We start from the raw sequence: 17263 nt of genomic DNA, 5'->3' as shown, positions 1-17263 counted from the left end.
TTCATGCTGTGCGTATTGCCAACCCTCAGCAAGGCTTTGATAAAGAGGAAGATATGGTAGAGCTAGACTTGTCAGACTTCTTTCTATTGGAAATATAAGCATTTTTATTGGGTCTCTTTGGTGTGTCCTCGTGTCTGTTCTTTACCCGTAAATTAAGTGCTGGCCGAATGAGGACTAGATCCACGGAAAACCTAGTGCCTGGAACGCATCTTCCTTCTTCTCCCTTCTTCTCCTGGTCTAGCCACACTGGCCTGCTGAATAGAGCCTCATTATGGGCCCCAAAGTCCACTCTTTGCTTACGGAACCCTGCCAAGATTGGTAGACCCTACGATTTGGCCTAGAAATTGTTTCTTCTATGGTATGTTTGCTGACTCCATGTGATTCTTTATATGTGTCTTGAAGAACAAACAGATCCTTTAACAACTTTTTTCTACATGAAAACAATCAATTCCAGCAGCCCAGCCCACATGAACCACCCTACAATAACAAAGCAGAGTGTGCGCGTGAAGGAGGAAAAAAAGTTTCGGTAAGGAAACAGATTTTAGTTTAAAATTTCCAAGGGGTTATAGAAACAGTGAGTAAAATCCCAATTTGAAATTTGAAAGAGAGCAGTAGCATTTATGTAATCGATTTAAGAAGACTCTCTTAGGTATTTCCAAATTACTCTTGAATATCCAGGACCAATTTTTAAATCAGCCATATAGACCTTATGTATTGACGTCTGAAAACACTTTTAAAGAGTGATCGGGTATAAAAAGACATGTGTTTCCTTTATCTTAGACAAAGGACAGGGATTCAAATTTTTAAAATAATATGCTATCTGTAAGAAAGCTTTGGCTATAATAGAAACATCACCATACAAAATGAGTAGTCATTTGTGAGGATAAGCACCATCTCAGTAACACCAGGAATTTGGCAGGACCTTGGCTTGTGGGAACCTATGCACTTGACCAAAGGATGGTGAGTCAGGGATGCTGATCCAGGCCCAGATTATATAGCAGCCATTGCTGTGTTGTCCAATATGGTAGCCACATACGCCTGTTCAAAATTCAGTTCCTCAGTTGCACCTGCCACATTTCAAGTGCTCTATGGCTACTCGTGACTGGTGGCTACCATATTGGAAAGCACACATCTAGAATATTTTCATCTTCACAGACAGTTCTATTGAACTGTGCTGTTCTATAGGGTTATATACAAAGTGAGTCAAGTCTTGCCTCAGTGGCAAAAAGATAATATTTAGGTAATCTATCACATATCTTTAATACTTCATGTCCAAGGAACACTATGTGGCCGTGAGCTGACCTTGGAGAAGAGGAGCGTTCACAGTGGAAATTGAGAACTTTGATGAATGTATAATTGAACACAATTGTTACTACAGTTATTGATTTAGCCCATGATATTATCCGAGAGCAGATAATAAGCCTGGCTAAAGTAAAATACCTATTAAGGCATGACTAACATTGATATGAGCCTCAATTATCTTTAAATAACAGCCATATATTCAACTTAGAAAAGTTACTTATGCTAATGTAGAATTTTAGAAAATACAGAAAAGAAAGAAGTAAAAGAATACACAACTTCAACTCCAAGAGAAAAATCACCTGTTGTGTGTTAGTGAATAGCTAATATTGCTTTTACTATGAAGCCTAGTTTTTAAATGATATTTTCCTATTTATATTCTTTCTTGCTTCCTCAGTGTTTTCCAACTGAAAGTCAAAGGAGCCATCACCTTCCCTATTACTACTATGAGCGGTTCCTTGCTTCAGTGGTTTCACCAGGAGAATTGCTTTTTTTCTTGGGGTTTGACCAGAAGAATTTCAGCCAGGCTCTAGCCAAGCTTTAACTTGATGATTTCCACTTGTGAAACCAAATATATCTGTAATAATCTGCTAGCATGAATGAGGCCAAATTGTCAGTTCCTCTGATAGAGCCACGTGTGCGCGTGCTTGAGTGCTGACTGTCTGCCCAAAACTGTATTGTTTATGATTTGCTGTTTGTGTTTGGTATTTGTGTTAAAAATGTTCCTAGTTTAAAAGAAAAATTTTTTATATAGGTTTTACTTTCTCTTCATCTCAATCTTCTGTATCAGTTTCCATGGAAACGGGAATTTTCACTCAGCCCAGATCTAGAAAATTCAGGAACTTTTATTCATAATGTTGAATATATGTTCTCAGGAAAGATACACACACACACACACACACACACACACACGTTTATTTATTTAGCTGAACATATAAACTATCTGGGTTGTAAAGGGCTTTGGTTATGGAGATAAGACTATTATGAGAGCAAACTGGAATTTTGAACTCAGTAATTTACCCAATCTGTTTGGTTTTTAGATAACAATCCTTTGTATTGAAGAATTGTTTAAGAACCAAAAGGTATATTAATAGTAGTGCTATAGTGATCACAAAATTCATGAGATTAGTTCTTTGGAATCAACTTAGTTCATTTGATTTCCCATTATTATAAATTAAATTTGTAATTGAATTTATTAATAAACTTGTTAAGAAAGATTTAAAGAATTTTGCAAAGAAGTCATACGGAAACAGATTGGTTAAGTAGGAATCAAAAAAGAAAGCAACTATGACAAAAAGAAAATAGGAACCATGCCCATTCTCCATGGGAGAGATTTTTTATTATTAGACAGCACATTATGTAATGGACCATACCCTTAACTCCATAGCTCATAGAGGTACAAGGTTGATGTGGCAGGTTTTAAAAATGCTCTTTGTTCAAAGTAGGGAGAATATCACCAAAACCTAATTCAATAAAGGCAATTCTGTGAGAAGGCTAAAATGATGTAGTCTGACAAAGTATATAATCTTTGTCAAGAGCAAAGCAGAGAAGAGGGTCATAGAACCTATGTTCCTGGGTGCTGGTGGCATGGCAGAGTTCTTGTATTTGTACCCGCTAGTGTACAGGAAGAGAGGGGCATGGACACAATATCTATGCCTTAACCACTCTTCACCCTGACGAAACTGCTGGTTCTTAGAATGCCCAGTCCAACATCCAGTAAGTACTAACTAATGACAATGGTTACTAGGTTGCCTCTAATTGGCTTTTCTAGTGCTGCGCATACATGAAAGGCTTACTTCTCCTACCTATTTGTCAAATTAGGTGTTAGCTATTCCCTTTGTAGTTCCAGTGGACTTTATCTGTGATTGTAGAATTAGAAGTCCTGTCCTCACACCTCATGCTTCACCATTTGATATGTGCTGTTCTGAGATCTGCTAGTGCTTGGGGACATACCGTTGCTCCATGTGCTAAGTACAGAAATGTTGTTGAATGGACTCTCTGTTACCACCTTGATTTGTGTTTTTGTCCTTTGCTCACAACAAGTAGGGAATCCTAGAAATTTCTATTTGTATGATGCCACATCCTTGCTCAAGTGCTTGTGGCCTTTATCATGATTGTTCTAGATGCTAAAATAGAACTTGAATAGAATCCAGAGAGAGTAATGCTGATATCTAGTCATCTTTCAATGATGTATCCTCATGGAGGCGTAGAACACACAGATGACAGAAATCCATAATCAATCCTTGAATCCTATTTTAATAACTTGATAAGAAAAGCCACTTGAAAAGAAGATCAACACTATTTTTAATACCTAGGAGCTGAATTAATTTGGAGTTGATTTCCTTTACATTCTACCAAGGGGGTGGTTAGGGAAAAGTTGAGTCAGTGTTAGAAAAGCTAAAGAAAGATTAGTTAATGACTTGAATACTCTTTAGACATGTTGTAACTAATTGTATGTGAGAGCAACATGGAAGTCAAAATGTTAGAGATATATATATCTGATTATATGCCCTGAAGGTATAGAAGATTAAATTATAATGTAGGTACTACTAATTTTCCAGTAACTGAATAAAATTTGAACATCTAGCTGTTACCATCCCTACGCTTAGGAATCCTACAGTCTTTTGTGAAATAAGTACGTAAGCTCTTTTATGCAGTGTCACGGCAGCTCAATTTACCATTCAGTTACACCAATGTGGTTGCTTAATAGGCTGCTCTAATTTGTCTTTCCAGTGCTGGATTTTGATAGCTCTTGCTAAATACAGATAAGAGTTAAGTGTTCTTTGTTCCTTTTTTTTTTTTTAATTCAAATGTTTCTCTTCTAAATTTATTTTCAAATTTCATTGCAGAAGAAAAGCAATGGGGCACCAAATGGATTTTATGCGGAAATTGATTGGGAAAGATACGTGAGTATCAGAAGATTGTTTTTCTTTATTATTTCACAATTTGAAAATGAGTTGAGGCATTCGCATAATAGAACATAGAAATAAGTGAACATTCTCCATCTCATTAGGCAGTACCTGGCACGTTTAGGGTGGTATAGAGGTTAAGAGCACTAGAGTCTGTTACACTGGGTTCGAAACCTAGCCCTTCCATGTATCAGCTGTGTATGGCTTTGGGATAGTTGTTTGCTGACCAACAGCAATGAAGGCAGTAGTTACTTTATAATATTGTTGAAAGGATTCAATGAGCTAATTATTTGCAGATTATTTCAGTACCTGCCTAGCCTGTGATATGTGTTTTTTTTTAAATGCTTTGTAAAATATTAACTCCAGATTTTGCCATCCTGGTTCTTTTTCTAAGCAGCTCTGAGAATCAAGTCAAGTCAGTTAACCTCCAGGATTTGGTTCCATAGTGTCTTAGTCCATTCAGGCTGCTATAACAAAAATACCATAACTTACTGGCTTATAAACAACAAAAATTTATTTCTGACAGTTGTGTAGCCTGAGAAGTCCGTGGTCATGGTGCCAGCAGATTTGGTGTCTGGTGTGTCTGGTTGAGGGCCCACTTTCTGGTTCAAGGATGGCACCTCCTAGCTGTGACGTCACCGGGATCTCTTTTGTAAGGGCACTAACCCCAGCTATGATGGCTCCTCCCTAATGCCCTTATCACCTCCCGAAGGCCCCACTTCTTAACACCATCACTTTGAGGTTGAAACTTCAACATATGAATTTGGGGGGAACACAAACATGCAGACCATAGCACAAGTACTAGAGCCTCCTGGTACAAATTTTTCCCAGGTCAAGTGACAGTCACTTGTTGCTTCCAGGGAGTGAGGGTGACCCTCAGCTGAGACCTAAACTCTCTACCTGATTCCCCCGGAAACTGATTTACATCATCAGGACCCACTTCACCAACCACAACAGGACAGCCACAATCGTTCTTGGATTTTTAATCATATAAAATATGTAGGTCATATTCATGTGCCCAAATTCACAATCCCTACAAAATGCTTTTGCACATGTATCCATTAGATGAGTGTCTTGACCCAACTTCCTCTATCATAAAAGTTAATCTTGATGTTCAAGCTTTTGCATATTTCTTAGTAATAATTATATTTCTACAATAAATAATACCACCACTTATTGAATATTCACTATTAGTCATAATATTAAATGCTATGGAAGCCTTACCACCTTAAAAATCAAACACATTATTTGCATTTCATAGAAAAGAGAGCTGCAGCTCAGAGAGGTTAAATTCTTGTTTCAAGGGAAACTACTAGATATTAAGAAAATGTGATTTATTTTCCCAGAGTTAATCCTTCTTTACTTAGAAAGACTTCTGTTGTATTTTGTAGGTTCTTTAATATACAAAAAAAGGATACCCTAAGCAAGCAAGAAGTATGACAATAAAAATACCAAATTATCTCATCAAATCACATATTACCCCATCTAAACCTTACACTCTAGTGCTATCCCAGGTCAACATGTGAATCCTTAAATGAAGCATAACTTCCTTCGTATTTATTCAGTCCTAAAAACTAATTTGGTCACGTAGGAATTATTGCGGTAATTCTATATGAGACACCACTTTCTCTAAGTCGTAAGAAAGGTTTTCTTCTTAAGAGATGGTGTCATCTTGCTTTCGGCAGAGAGAGGCGAGAGAGGGAGGATGTGACCTTTAAGCAGAGCTCTTAAGTATAGGAGGGGTTCACTGGCTGAACATTCGAGGGAAGAGAATTCCAGGCAGAGAAAATGGCATTTATGAGGACCCTGAAGTGGGAAAGAGCTTGCGTACTCAGACCATAAAAGTTAACAGTGGAAGGAAGACTGCAGCTGAGGGCCATCAGGGACGGGACTATCAGACCTGAGCCAGGTCATACAGGGCGGTGGGCCGCACGGAGGCACTGGGCATTTATTCTAACTGCACTGAGAAGCTAGGGACACGTTTTTAGCAGGGAAGTAACCTCAAAACACTTGCATTTTTAAAAAAGTAACCTTGAGTACTAAAGAACGACAAGAAGGAGACATTAAATGCTTGGGAAATGGTGGCTTTTACATAGCATTCAGTCCTTCTTTCTCTCCGTGGTCATGGCACTTTTATCACTTTGATGACTCCAAAATCTCTCTCTCTGGCTCTGTCCTTTCTCACTTCCAGGCCTATAACCTCACCTTTAAAAGGACCACCCTTGAATGACTTCACCTTCATCCTTTCTAGGGCATGGGGTGTAGTCTCAAATACCTGGAGTCAGGGCACACAGGTCTGCCATTTGTTGGGTGTGTGTCCTTGAGAAATGGCATCTCTTACTTTCCTCCTTGGTGAATGGAATAGTTCTTTCCATGTGGGATTGTTATGAAGTAAAGTGGGGGTCACAGTACTTACCATAGAATAGGAACTCAAAGATGATGATACTAATTCCGATCATGCAAACTCTCTTTAATCTTTCCTCCCTTTAAAAACTTCAGTTGTCTGCTGTTATAATTAGTTCAGTCGGGTATACCAGCAGTGTCCCACAAGTTAAAAGTAGAAATCTTGGGGTCTTCTTGACGCTTCCTTCTCCTTTTTCTCCCATGACAGATGTTACAAAGAACTAAGCTTATCCTTATGAAAGTCCTTGATTCATCACTTCCCACCACCACCACCACCATGGTCCGTATTCGCAGCACACCTTGCCTGAATTGATACAAGTTTTTTAACGAGAGTTCCTTTCTCCGGTTTCTTCTGCCCCACAGTCCATTCTGAAGCGTACTTCCAAAATACCCTCGGAAGCTGCTTTCTACCCTGACTGGGAAGCTGCAGCAGCTACATCGAGTTTGAATTCTTCCTCCAGCACGTTGGCCATCCGTGGTCTTAACTTCCGATCTTCTCCCACTTTGCAGCTTCCTTTCCATCCAGTCATCGTCATTGTTGCCTCTTCCTTCCCTCACCTGGACCGTGCTGTCCATTCNTGCTTCAGTGTCTCAGCGCAGCCTCTTCCTTACCACCAACTCCCCTCTGCTCTCTCCGTCTGTCCTGAGAGGCACAGGCAGACCCCTCGGATTCCTTTAAGCTTCATTAACTTCCTCTTCCTCCAAATTCCTATCACTGATGATTTGTGTTTTATATTTCACCTTTCGAAATGTTTTGCCTAACAAAATACCTTTCCATTTTCCGGAGGAAAAATAATTTGCCTTTTGTATTCTCCCGTGTTGCTTAGCACAGTCCTCGGCTTATAAGAAATGCATGATAAATTCTCTTTGAATGTTTTTGTTCATTGACAGTGGATTCCTAGTCTGTTTGTCTGATAGGAAGACTCTCCAAGTATCCTTCAGTAAATATCTACACGTATGCTGCTCAGCATTCACTTCCAAAGGTTAAAATCCTCACCTTCTAAAATAAGAGACATAGCTGTATCTTCAAATAGAAGTCTCTAGAAAGAAAATGAACAGTTCCTTGATTATTGTCAGAATAATGCTTAATCTGTGCTTGTATTTTGTAGAACTCCCCTGAGCTGGATGAAGAAGGCTACAGCATCAGACCCGAGGAACCCGGCTATATCCTTTCTTTATTTTTTTATTTTAATCTTTATTTTCCCTAAGAAAACTGTATGATAAGTTCAGATTTTGAAAAGGTGCTGAAATAACCCAAGCTTCCCAAGTCCTGTCGTCCCTAATATTAGAAATGAATAAACAGCACAGAACAGCCTGATTGCTAACAAGTAGGCATTTTGCCTTGATCTATTCATAGAAAAGAGAGAGGAGAAAGAGAAAAATGTGCTGAGAAACAATTGTGTAAACCGCGGGTACTGGGGTGTCTGCTAAAAACTGATCCGACCCTGTCACTTACCGTGACTAGAAAATCACTCTCACCTGTGCCCTCCCCACAAAACAGCTCTGGGCAGAGCATCTCCGAAGCGCTGAAATTCCTCACGAATCGTCCCGAGAGTGGCTTTCCTTTCTCAGTAGACAGGGAAGCTCACATGAGCTGTCAGTGTTTGTGCTGAGTGGGACATCACAAATGGCCACCCGCAGCAAAAAGGCAGGACATTAAACTATTGCTCCTGGAAATTCACCATCCCTCATCATGTTCCAAGGAAAGGCGAATAAATTCGAATCCTTTCCCGATTTGCTCTTTATTTCGTCTGTGTGTTTTGCTTTGATTTTCTGCCATCTCAAGATACCTTTGCTGCCTGTATGTGCGAGCACTCCCGTCTTAACACTCATCACTGCTTCCCAGTAGGAAGAAGAGTTATGTATCTTTAACTGTGTTCTACCTACCAAAGGAAAGCACTTTTATTCTTCGAGCGAATCGGAAGAAGAAGAAGAATCCCACAAGAAATTTAATATCAAGATTAAGCCACTGCAATCTAAAGACATTCTTAAGAATACCGCAACCGTAGATGAGCTGAAGGCGTCCATAGGCAACATTGCACTTTCTCCATCACCGGTGGTGAGTGGTTTTATGTCAAGCTTTGATGAGTCTGGACAGACAGCTGTCTTCCGCCCATACGTGTTAAGTAGATCAGAAACTCTAAGCTGGAGGCTGCATATGGTCATCCTTTTATGAACTTTGTAAACCTCATTCTGTTTTAGAAAGTTACGCTGATTTTATATTGCAGTACTTGTGCTTTTCAAAATGGTACACATGTATGGGACCACATTTCTTTTTGACTTACCCTCCTGCAAGCATTTGAAAAAGAAGGAAAAAGATAACAAAAAGATTATCCGGAGTTACTTCTGAGGCCATGAAAAACAACATGAAGTTCACATATTTACTAACAGTGATTTTTAAAAACATATCTTAGTGTCCTTTTTTATGATATAACACCTAGAAACTCATGGGAGGAAAGCCAAGGAAATTGTTTTTCTTAAAAAAAAGAAAGACAAAAAAACAGCTTTTTCATTGCTATGCTCCCCAAAAGAAGTATTAATCTAATATCACAGATCATAGTCTAAAAAGATATTAAGACTCATAATCTTCATTATATTTTGTAATCAAATTATTTTAAATATTCTCATCTTTTAGGCACCTAAAATATAGGTAGGCCTTACTTACATCATTCAGATTGGTGTATTTCTACAATTTGTTCTTCATTCCCCCAGTTCCATCTGCTAGATTTCTGTAGCTGCTGAATTCTGAGTTCCAACATGTACGCTATTTTCTCGGTGGTGTTTGATAAATGCTACAACTGTTTTCTAAAAGTAGCTGTGAAGAGTAGATGAAGGTTCTCAAACTAGCAGCTAATATGTTCTTGGCATCTTCTTCAGAAAGATGCGATCTTCCTACAGCATCCTCCCTGAAAGAGGTAGTTAATAAATGCTGAACCATTTCTGAGATGCTTTTAAAAATATCTCAGCTAAACTTTCTAGAGAAGTTGTAATCATCTATCCTTTGAGAATAACTATTCGCCTGCCTGGGATGAATAAAATCTATAATGATGCCTTCTTTAGAATTTAGGGCTTATAATGGCCTTTATCACTACCGTTAATGATGAATACAATAATTGCTATTAGTAATCAACCACCAGAAATGATATTTCAGGTAATTTTTAATCATGTACTCACTTGGCATTTCAAGATGTCTCTCTGAACAAAGAGGCATGAAATATATTAGTTTTCTTTCTGTTCTGCAATGGAAAGTACAGATTTTAAACTCATATGTTGGTCTGTAATACCAGTGATTTCTAGTAAGAGGGGCATTTTAAATGCATGCACTTTCGCTTTTCAGTTGACATTTTTCAAATCATTTTTCACTTACTGAATTGTTTTTTTAAATTAATTGTAAAAATTTATCTAAATGCCTGAAACCAGTTTATGTCCACTTTTCTATAGGGTCTCATACAGTTAGTGGGCATTTGGAAGCTATCTGAGGGTAAGCGTCAGGAGATAAGATCACGGGATTAAATGAACAAATGTACGTGAAAGAAAACTTACTAGAACAGTTGCAGACATGCAGTATGTAGTTGCTGAAAGCTAGTTGCATCTAAGAAAGAAGTCCCCTCTAGCGAAAAGAATACGTGTGCCTAAGTCATCTGGCAGATATTCCCCCAAACACATATGTTGCTGGCGGTGCGGTAGGAAGAGTGGTGGTTTACTCTGAGCTTTTCTGAACACCTATTTTCAAGGTAATGTCTTGACATGATGTGGTTAAGACTCTGATGAAAAGATTTTTGGGAAAGCAGCATGAAGAGTAGATGGGGACCCCAGGGAAAATAATGACAGCGTTAGGCTGTTTTTGCACACCAGCAACACCACAAACCAAAGGATTTTCGGATCCTCTTACCATCACCACCACCGCTGCGCTCCGAGCTTGCTCCCTCTAATGTGAGAACCTGGCTCTGCCCTGAGTATGATTCCCAAACATTTGTGATTTTTGATATTTAGTATAGGGGAGTGAACTGTTATTGCTACTTTAGGGAAAGGTATGCGTGTTTCTGGATGTATGTAAGTAAAAAGAGAGAATGTAACTGAGAACATATTCTTCTAGATAACCCGCGTGTACCTGTAGTTCACAAACGGCATATGCAGTATGTTATCTCCAGAACGAGATAAGTAGAAGAAAACCTTCTGAAATCCAGTTAGTGCCATGATAAAAATGGCAAATCCTTTGTGCAACTTTAAATGTTTCCAGCCAGATAATCAGATGTTTATATGTCTACACTGAATTCAGGTGCAAAAAGAGAAATAGAGGCTATGCTAGTTAATAATATATCAATATATTTCGCATAGGCTATTGTTCTTGTGCTACGAAAGCATCAATCGTTACACTAATAGAAATGGAGGAAGTTCCAAATGGTAAGCCATTCATAACAATGGCTTATGTTGGATTTCTAATTTCTATTTCTTTCAAGGAATTTTAAGATTAAGTTGTGTTTCACTTGTTCTGTTCATCCATCTGTGAATATGTATCAATGAATTGTAACCCATTTGATATCTCTTATCATGAATTGGTTCTTATTTTTTTTTGAATAGTTCCCTGTACACACTATATGGTCAAATTACTCAATACATGAATGGATGGATGAATGGATGGATGGATGGATGGATGGATGAAACATATAGCTATGTGTATATATAATATAAATCTATCTGAAAATTACCCCTTCCCAAAACAAAGCATCAGCAGTATAGAAAGTCAGGGTTTTAACTGTTGGCAAAAATCCCATTGTATAGACAAATAAATGTAATTTCAGTCCAGATCTTGCCTTGGCCCTTGACTTTTATACAGAAATAAAGTATAATGTGGGCTGGGACAAGGCAGAGCACTAAAAAAGAAGAGGGGATAATGCAAGGGTTAACTCACAGGAGAGGATGTTAATTTCTATCCCTTGCATGTTGTGATCTCCTGCTAAGATACTGTGCTGATTGGGCAAAGAATGAATAGCACTCAGGTTTGAGTTGTTCAGTTGGTATCTGTACAAATTAGAATATTGGTAAAGCCGCTTTAACAGAGACCAAAATAGAAATGGCTTATATAAAATAAGTGGTTTCCTTTTCTCCCATGTAAAAGTCAAAACTGGTAGGCACTTCAGCTGGGTGGTAGAGTCCTACTTAAGGCATTATTCAAGAACCCAGAAACTTTCTGTATGATTGCTCCGCCTTTCTGAGGCTGCGCCTGCCTTACCACCATCAGTCACCTCCACGTTCCAGCCTTGGGATGGAAGAAAGAGAAAATAAAAGGCAAGTGGTTTCCTTTAAAGGTTTTACTGGGAGTTTGCAAACATCACTACCAAAGCCATAATTTAATCACATGGCTACATTAGCTGAAAGGGAGTCCGGGAAACATAGTCTTTGCCTGGATAGACATGTAACCAGCTAAAATCCAGGGTTCGGTTATAAAAAGACAAAGGAGTGAATGAATAGTGGTGGGCATTGACAGTTTCTGCCACTGTGTCTGAAGTAATTTCAGATTACTTCTGGAAGTTCTTTAGGAAATGGACTTTTCCCCCATTTACCTGCAATTTATTCGTAGAGCCTATTGAACCCAGGATGTTTCCTTTTAAAAATTTCTAATCACTTAATTCTAAATATGAGTGATGCAGTGCTGCATGCTAGCCAGCAGCGGATGAACAGAAACAAATTTCATTAAAATAGGAACTTGTTTCGTTGATAATGACCCTTCCAGTCGTTCTGGCACTTCCTCTATCTTGCAAAGTGCACTGCTTTTTGAGTCAGGCTGTTTCATTGTTGGAAGAAATTATTAAACCCAAATGCTATCTCTGTGTAATTTTTGTCCTTGCTTGTAGCTGTGCTGTTTAGAAGATTAACAAAGGACAAAACACCTCCTTTTCCATCTCCAAGTTTACTGTACAGGGTATTTATTAAGGAGTGACCTTGGGCTCAACTCCTGCAGGGTAGGGTGGGCAGAAGGAGAAGTTAAGTGGTGTTGCATGTCCAGCAACAGCCAGAGCTGACCATACATGGAACTCTAGAGCTAGAAGGACCCTTCAGAGCTGTCCTGAGCTTGACTGAGATGAAGAACCTTTATACAGCCACTCTGATATGGGCAAGCTAAGAAGGGGTGTGACCTTGGGCGAGGCAGCGTGCTGCAGCTGGGGCGGACCCTACAGCGTCGTGCCGACAGCGCTCCTAGCGGCCGGTACAAGAAGCTCTTTTGAAGAGAAACCTGTATGATACCTTTGGTGTCCACCCTAAATTTTCTCTACCTGACATAGGGCCTTTTATGTAACTTTGCCATTCAATGAATACTTGTGTGTGTGAGTGAGTAAACAAATGTGTGAGCTGGACCAGGCCGAGGACAGAACACTGTGGCCTGTCCCCACCCTCTGATTTTTTATCCATTGAGAACACACTGCGGTCTCCCTGGTCCCCTTACAATAGTTTACCTCGCTGTGCTCTCATCCTGGTCACGTATTTCCATTTCGTTCAAACCAGTGATGGAAACGCATTAAACATAATGCTGAATTCGAGAGACATGGGATGTCTACAGCTTTGACCAGAAAACCTATCCGAGATGATGACGGGTTTAATTTGTCATAACTATTTCTTTGTGCTGGCGCCCAGAGTTATCACTTTATTTCCAAGTGCTTTGTGTCTGTTTACAGAATTTTAGGTTAATAGGAGGCAGCTGTGGGGTCTACAGTGTTCTACCTGTGTGACCTTAGAAAAGCCCCATCATTGTTCTGAGCCTCTATTTCCTTTTCTGTAAAGTGAGGTTAGTAATAGTCCTCACAGACATTTTGTGCGGATTACTGCTGGTCTCTAGTAAGTCAGATCTTTGGCTTTTTGTACCCCGTGCTTAGCATAGTGCATGGCACACATTAGGCACTCAGAGTTATTTAATAAATGACTAAATGAACAAAGCAAAGCATTCAGAAGAGCCTGGTCACAGTACCTGATGCACAATTAGTACTTGGCAATTCTTGGTTCTTCAATACTAGTTGTGTTAGTCGGGGTTCTCTAGAGAAACAGAACCAACAGGCTTTGTGTGTGTGTGTGTGTGTGTGTGTGTGTGTAAAGACATTTGTTATGAGAAATTGGTTCGCGTGATTATGGACGCTAAGAATTCTCACTAGATGTCATCCGCCAAGTGGAGACCCTGGAAAGCTGATGGTGTAATTCACTCCAGTTCCAAGGGCCTGAGAACAGGGGAGCTGACAGTGTAATTCCCGATTTCAGGGCAGAAGGAGATGACATGTTCCAGCTCAAACAGTGAGGCAGAAAAAAGGGGGTGAATTCCTCCTTCCTCTGCCTTTTGTTCTAATCAGGCCTCAATAGATTTGCATAATGCCCACCCACATAGGAGAAGGGGTTTACTTTCCTGAATCCACCAATTCAAATGCTAATTTCATCCAGAAACAGCCTTACAGACATACCCAGAAATAATATTTATACTGGGGACCCCATGGCCAGGCAAGTTGACACACAGAATTAATCAGCACACTAGTCTCCATGTACATACATGAATTTTTTAAAATCTTTTTCTCCCTTAATTGAGAGTCATGGCTTTGCTTTCCCATTTTCAGTGTTTTCATGTTTTGGATTATAATATATCTACATCTCAAGGCTTGAATTCAGTTAAAGGGGTTCAGGAATTTCTTGCATATCTTAGACTTTAATTCCAAATCAAACCTGATCCACCTTTTAAAGGAAGTACTTTTAAGACAGGTTTTATTTTCATACTGGACATTTGTGATTGATATTTCATTAAACACGAATAGAAACTTTGTACCTATATGTCCTGAAGGAACTGGTGTATCATGGGAAAGACGCTGGAATCTGCAAGACCCGACCCCTCGCTGACAACACTGCTGAGGCAGGTTCTCAGTTGCTTCATGTCTACGATGGGAATAACATACACCTACCTTACAAGGTGGTTTTGGGGATGTCCGTCCCTTTCTGTGAGTACAACATACAGATCAGTCCTCCCAATGGAGGAGATAGAAGCAGGGACATGAGATGAGTGGGTCTGCTGTTTGTGTCCCTCTGTACCCCACTCCCTCCGTTCAGGGTAGGCGCACACCTTCATGACATCTTTCAAAAATGACTTTGTTCCTAAAAAGTAAAATTATCTTCTGAAAGTGGCTAAAGAAAATAATGGGTAGAAGATTGAGCTCTAAGAAAATATGCCTTTACAAAAGCAACAAAATGAGAATTCAACATACAACTGAATGGCTTTGTTCCTAAAAAGTAAAATTATCTTCTGAAAGTGGCTGAAGAAAATAATGGGTAGGAGATTGAACTCTAAGAAAATATGCCTTTACAAAAGCAACAAAATGAGAATTCAACATACAACTGAATACAATTCCATTTTAGATCATCTGAGGGAGATGGAAATGGTCACTTACTTCAGTAATATTACAATGACTCAGACGACTGGTCTCTACCTCTTAAATGGGTTGCCTTGGGCAAGTTATAAAACCTATGCCTTCATTTCTTCATCCATAAATGAAGAAAATTCCCGTACCAACTTCTTAAGGCTACTGTGAAGGTTGAATGAGTTAATACATGTGAAAAGTATCATTACACATACTACATTTAGAGATTATTCCCTCGTTGTCAGAATGATCTGCAAAGCCTGGGGCACAGCTGAAACAATATCATTAATAGTGATAAATCAGGAAACCGAAATAGCCCAAAGTCATTTAGAGCCAAGACCAGTAATAACCTGGTGCATAACACTTGGCAAGTAAATAAAATAACTGTTTTTTGTGTGATGCCTATGAACTGGTTTTGGAGGAAATTCCTGAAGCATTCCTAAATTGTTTTGAGTACCATCAAAATCCCCTGAACAAGTATGGTGCTTCTTCAGAAGACTGTGTCGAAGGCTCAGTTCACAATGGGATCCTGTACTGTGTATTCCCCACTAAATTATTTCACAGATAATTGACATCATTCCCAACTTCCCCTTCGAATCAATTCACCAGATATTTGGTAAACACCTTCCTTGTATCAGGCACGGAGGTCTAATAATCACAAATAACGGGCAAACTTTATCCAACCTTCTAGCTCACAGTCCGCCTACCAGTCTATCAGAAAGCAATGTCTAACCAACGTCGACAGCAGCGCACAGAAGCTGAACTTCCCCTTGTTGGGCCAAACCCCTGCCTCTGTTCACTTCAGTTTCCTGATTGAAGTTAGGGTCTTCTGCAGCCAGCTTCCCTCTGGCCTCCACTGCAGAGCCTCCTGGCTTCCTCACCGCTCCCCGGGTCTCAGCTGTGGCCATGTCCGCTGCTCCCAGAACCCCAAGCGGCGCTCGCTCTCACAGAGCTTCACCCCGCCTTTCGCTCACCACATCCTTCTGAAGCTTGTGGCTCCCGCAGCTTTCACGGACCTGAGAAGACAAACGCTGTAGTTTCATTCTTGCTGCACCAGCATCTTTTCCTTTTCTCGTGTGCTGCCCTTGATGCCTTTACTTTTGTGTTTTGGTAAGCCACGAATCACTGCGGGCTGACCTTGAGAGGTCGTCTTGAACCGGAAATGTTTAGTCCTGTACTGACTGCGAATTTTTGCTCTGGAGGAAGGCAGAACGACGTGTGCGTCCTGGCTCTGTGCTCATTACTCACGTGACCCTGGGCAAGTTATTTAGACCTTTAAGCTTCAGTGTAAAATGAGGTTAACACTACTGCTCACCTCCTAGGGTCCGTGTAAGGATTAAGGAAGTGTAAAGTGCTTAGTTTTTCTTAAGTACCTTTATATATAGAGGTCCGTGTAAGGATTAAGGAAGTGTAAAGTGCTTAGTTTTTCTTAAGTACCTTTATATATAGAAGGCCCAATGGAGATGTTTCGTAAATGCCAGCTATTACAAAGCAGAACACAGAGTATTCATGGTGAATACTTGTCAACATCCTTTAAGGTCATGAACCCTTTGAGAGCTCACGATGGTGATGGTGATAGTGTCGGTGGTGGCAGCTGTGAAAATCTGAGTGTGACTGTGTGTTGGATGCTTTACACGTATTAACTCGTTGATCCTCATAGCAACCATAGGAGATGGGTGCTATTATTACCCCCGTTTTACAGGTGAGAAATTTGAGGCAAGGAAGGATTAAACTTACCCAAGATGTCACAATTAAGAAGCGAAGTTCCTGGGATTTGAACCCAGAAGTTCTAATTTCTAATTCAGAACACCTACCCACAACATTATCCTACTTTTGATAAAAGCCATTGGCTCTCTTTCCAGGGGAAAAATTAAATGTTCATTAGCTCCTCTAAAACATTTTGCATACAACTTCTGAGTTCTCACAAACCCTTTTAAGGCTATCCCTTTGATGGTCCCTAAAGGGCTCTTGATCCCAGCTCAGAAGCCCACCTCCCAGGCTTTCTTCCCCCTCAATCCACAGACATAACCTTCTGTGGTCCCTCCTGTGCCATTCTGTGTGACAGGAGAGCGAGGCTGAGCTGACAGGGCAGTCAGCGTTAATTGCTGCCATGTCCTGTGTGATTTCTACTTTATTAAAAGTCTCTCATTTTATATTAAGACCTCATACACCTTTGTTTTAAATGTTAAGGAATGAGACCTCATTTTATATGAGTCATATTTCAGTTCCCCTAATCTAGCAAACAAGTATTTTTTATGTTGAAGC

The 17263-nt window shown here is 39.8% G+C and overlaps 1 protein-coding gene and 1 long non-coding RNA gene across 4 annotated transcripts in view; one reads left to right on the top strand and one right to left on the bottom strand.

Moving 5' to 3' along the window:
• SGIP1 (SH3GL interacting endocytic adaptor 1) overlaps positions 1–17263 on the top strand; it is a 195955-nt gene that overhangs the window by 89322 nt on the left and 89370 nt on the right. Inside the window, exons 4-7 of the mRNA XM_040627185.1 lie at positions 455–526; positions 4149–4205; positions 7721–7775; positions 8495–8670. Coding sequence (XP_040483119.1) covers positions 455–526; positions 4149–4205; positions 7721–7775; positions 8495–8670 — 360 coding nt within the window. The remainder of the gene's footprint in view (positions 1–454; positions 527–4148; positions 4206–7720; positions 7776–8494; positions 8671–17263) is intronic.
• Positions 8642–16317, bottom strand: LOC103663040. 3 transcript variants are annotated; one of them, XR_005834140.1, is made up of 4 exons: positions 15029–16313; positions 14546–14735; positions 9786–9847; positions 8642–8900 (listed from the first exon to the last, which is right to left on the bottom strand). It is a non-coding gene; the product is annotated as an uncharacterized LOC103663040 (long non-coding RNA). The 3 variants fall into 3 exon arrangements; XR_005834139.1 differs by having other exon boundaries at positions 15973–16307; XR_005834141.1 differs by having other exon boundaries at positions 14546–16317.

Source organism: Ursus maritimus, unplaced genomic scaffold (assembly GCF_017311325.1).
Source record: "Ursus maritimus isolate PB19 unplaced genomic scaffold, ASM1731132v1 scaffold_12, whole genome shotgun sequence".
Classification (NCBI taxonomy): domain Eukaryota; kingdom Metazoa; phylum Chordata; class Mammalia; order Carnivora; family Ursidae; genus Ursus; species Ursus maritimus.
The sequence above is the reverse complement of the archived record's forward strand: the minus strand, read 5'-3'. Positions and strand labels throughout refer to the sequence as shown.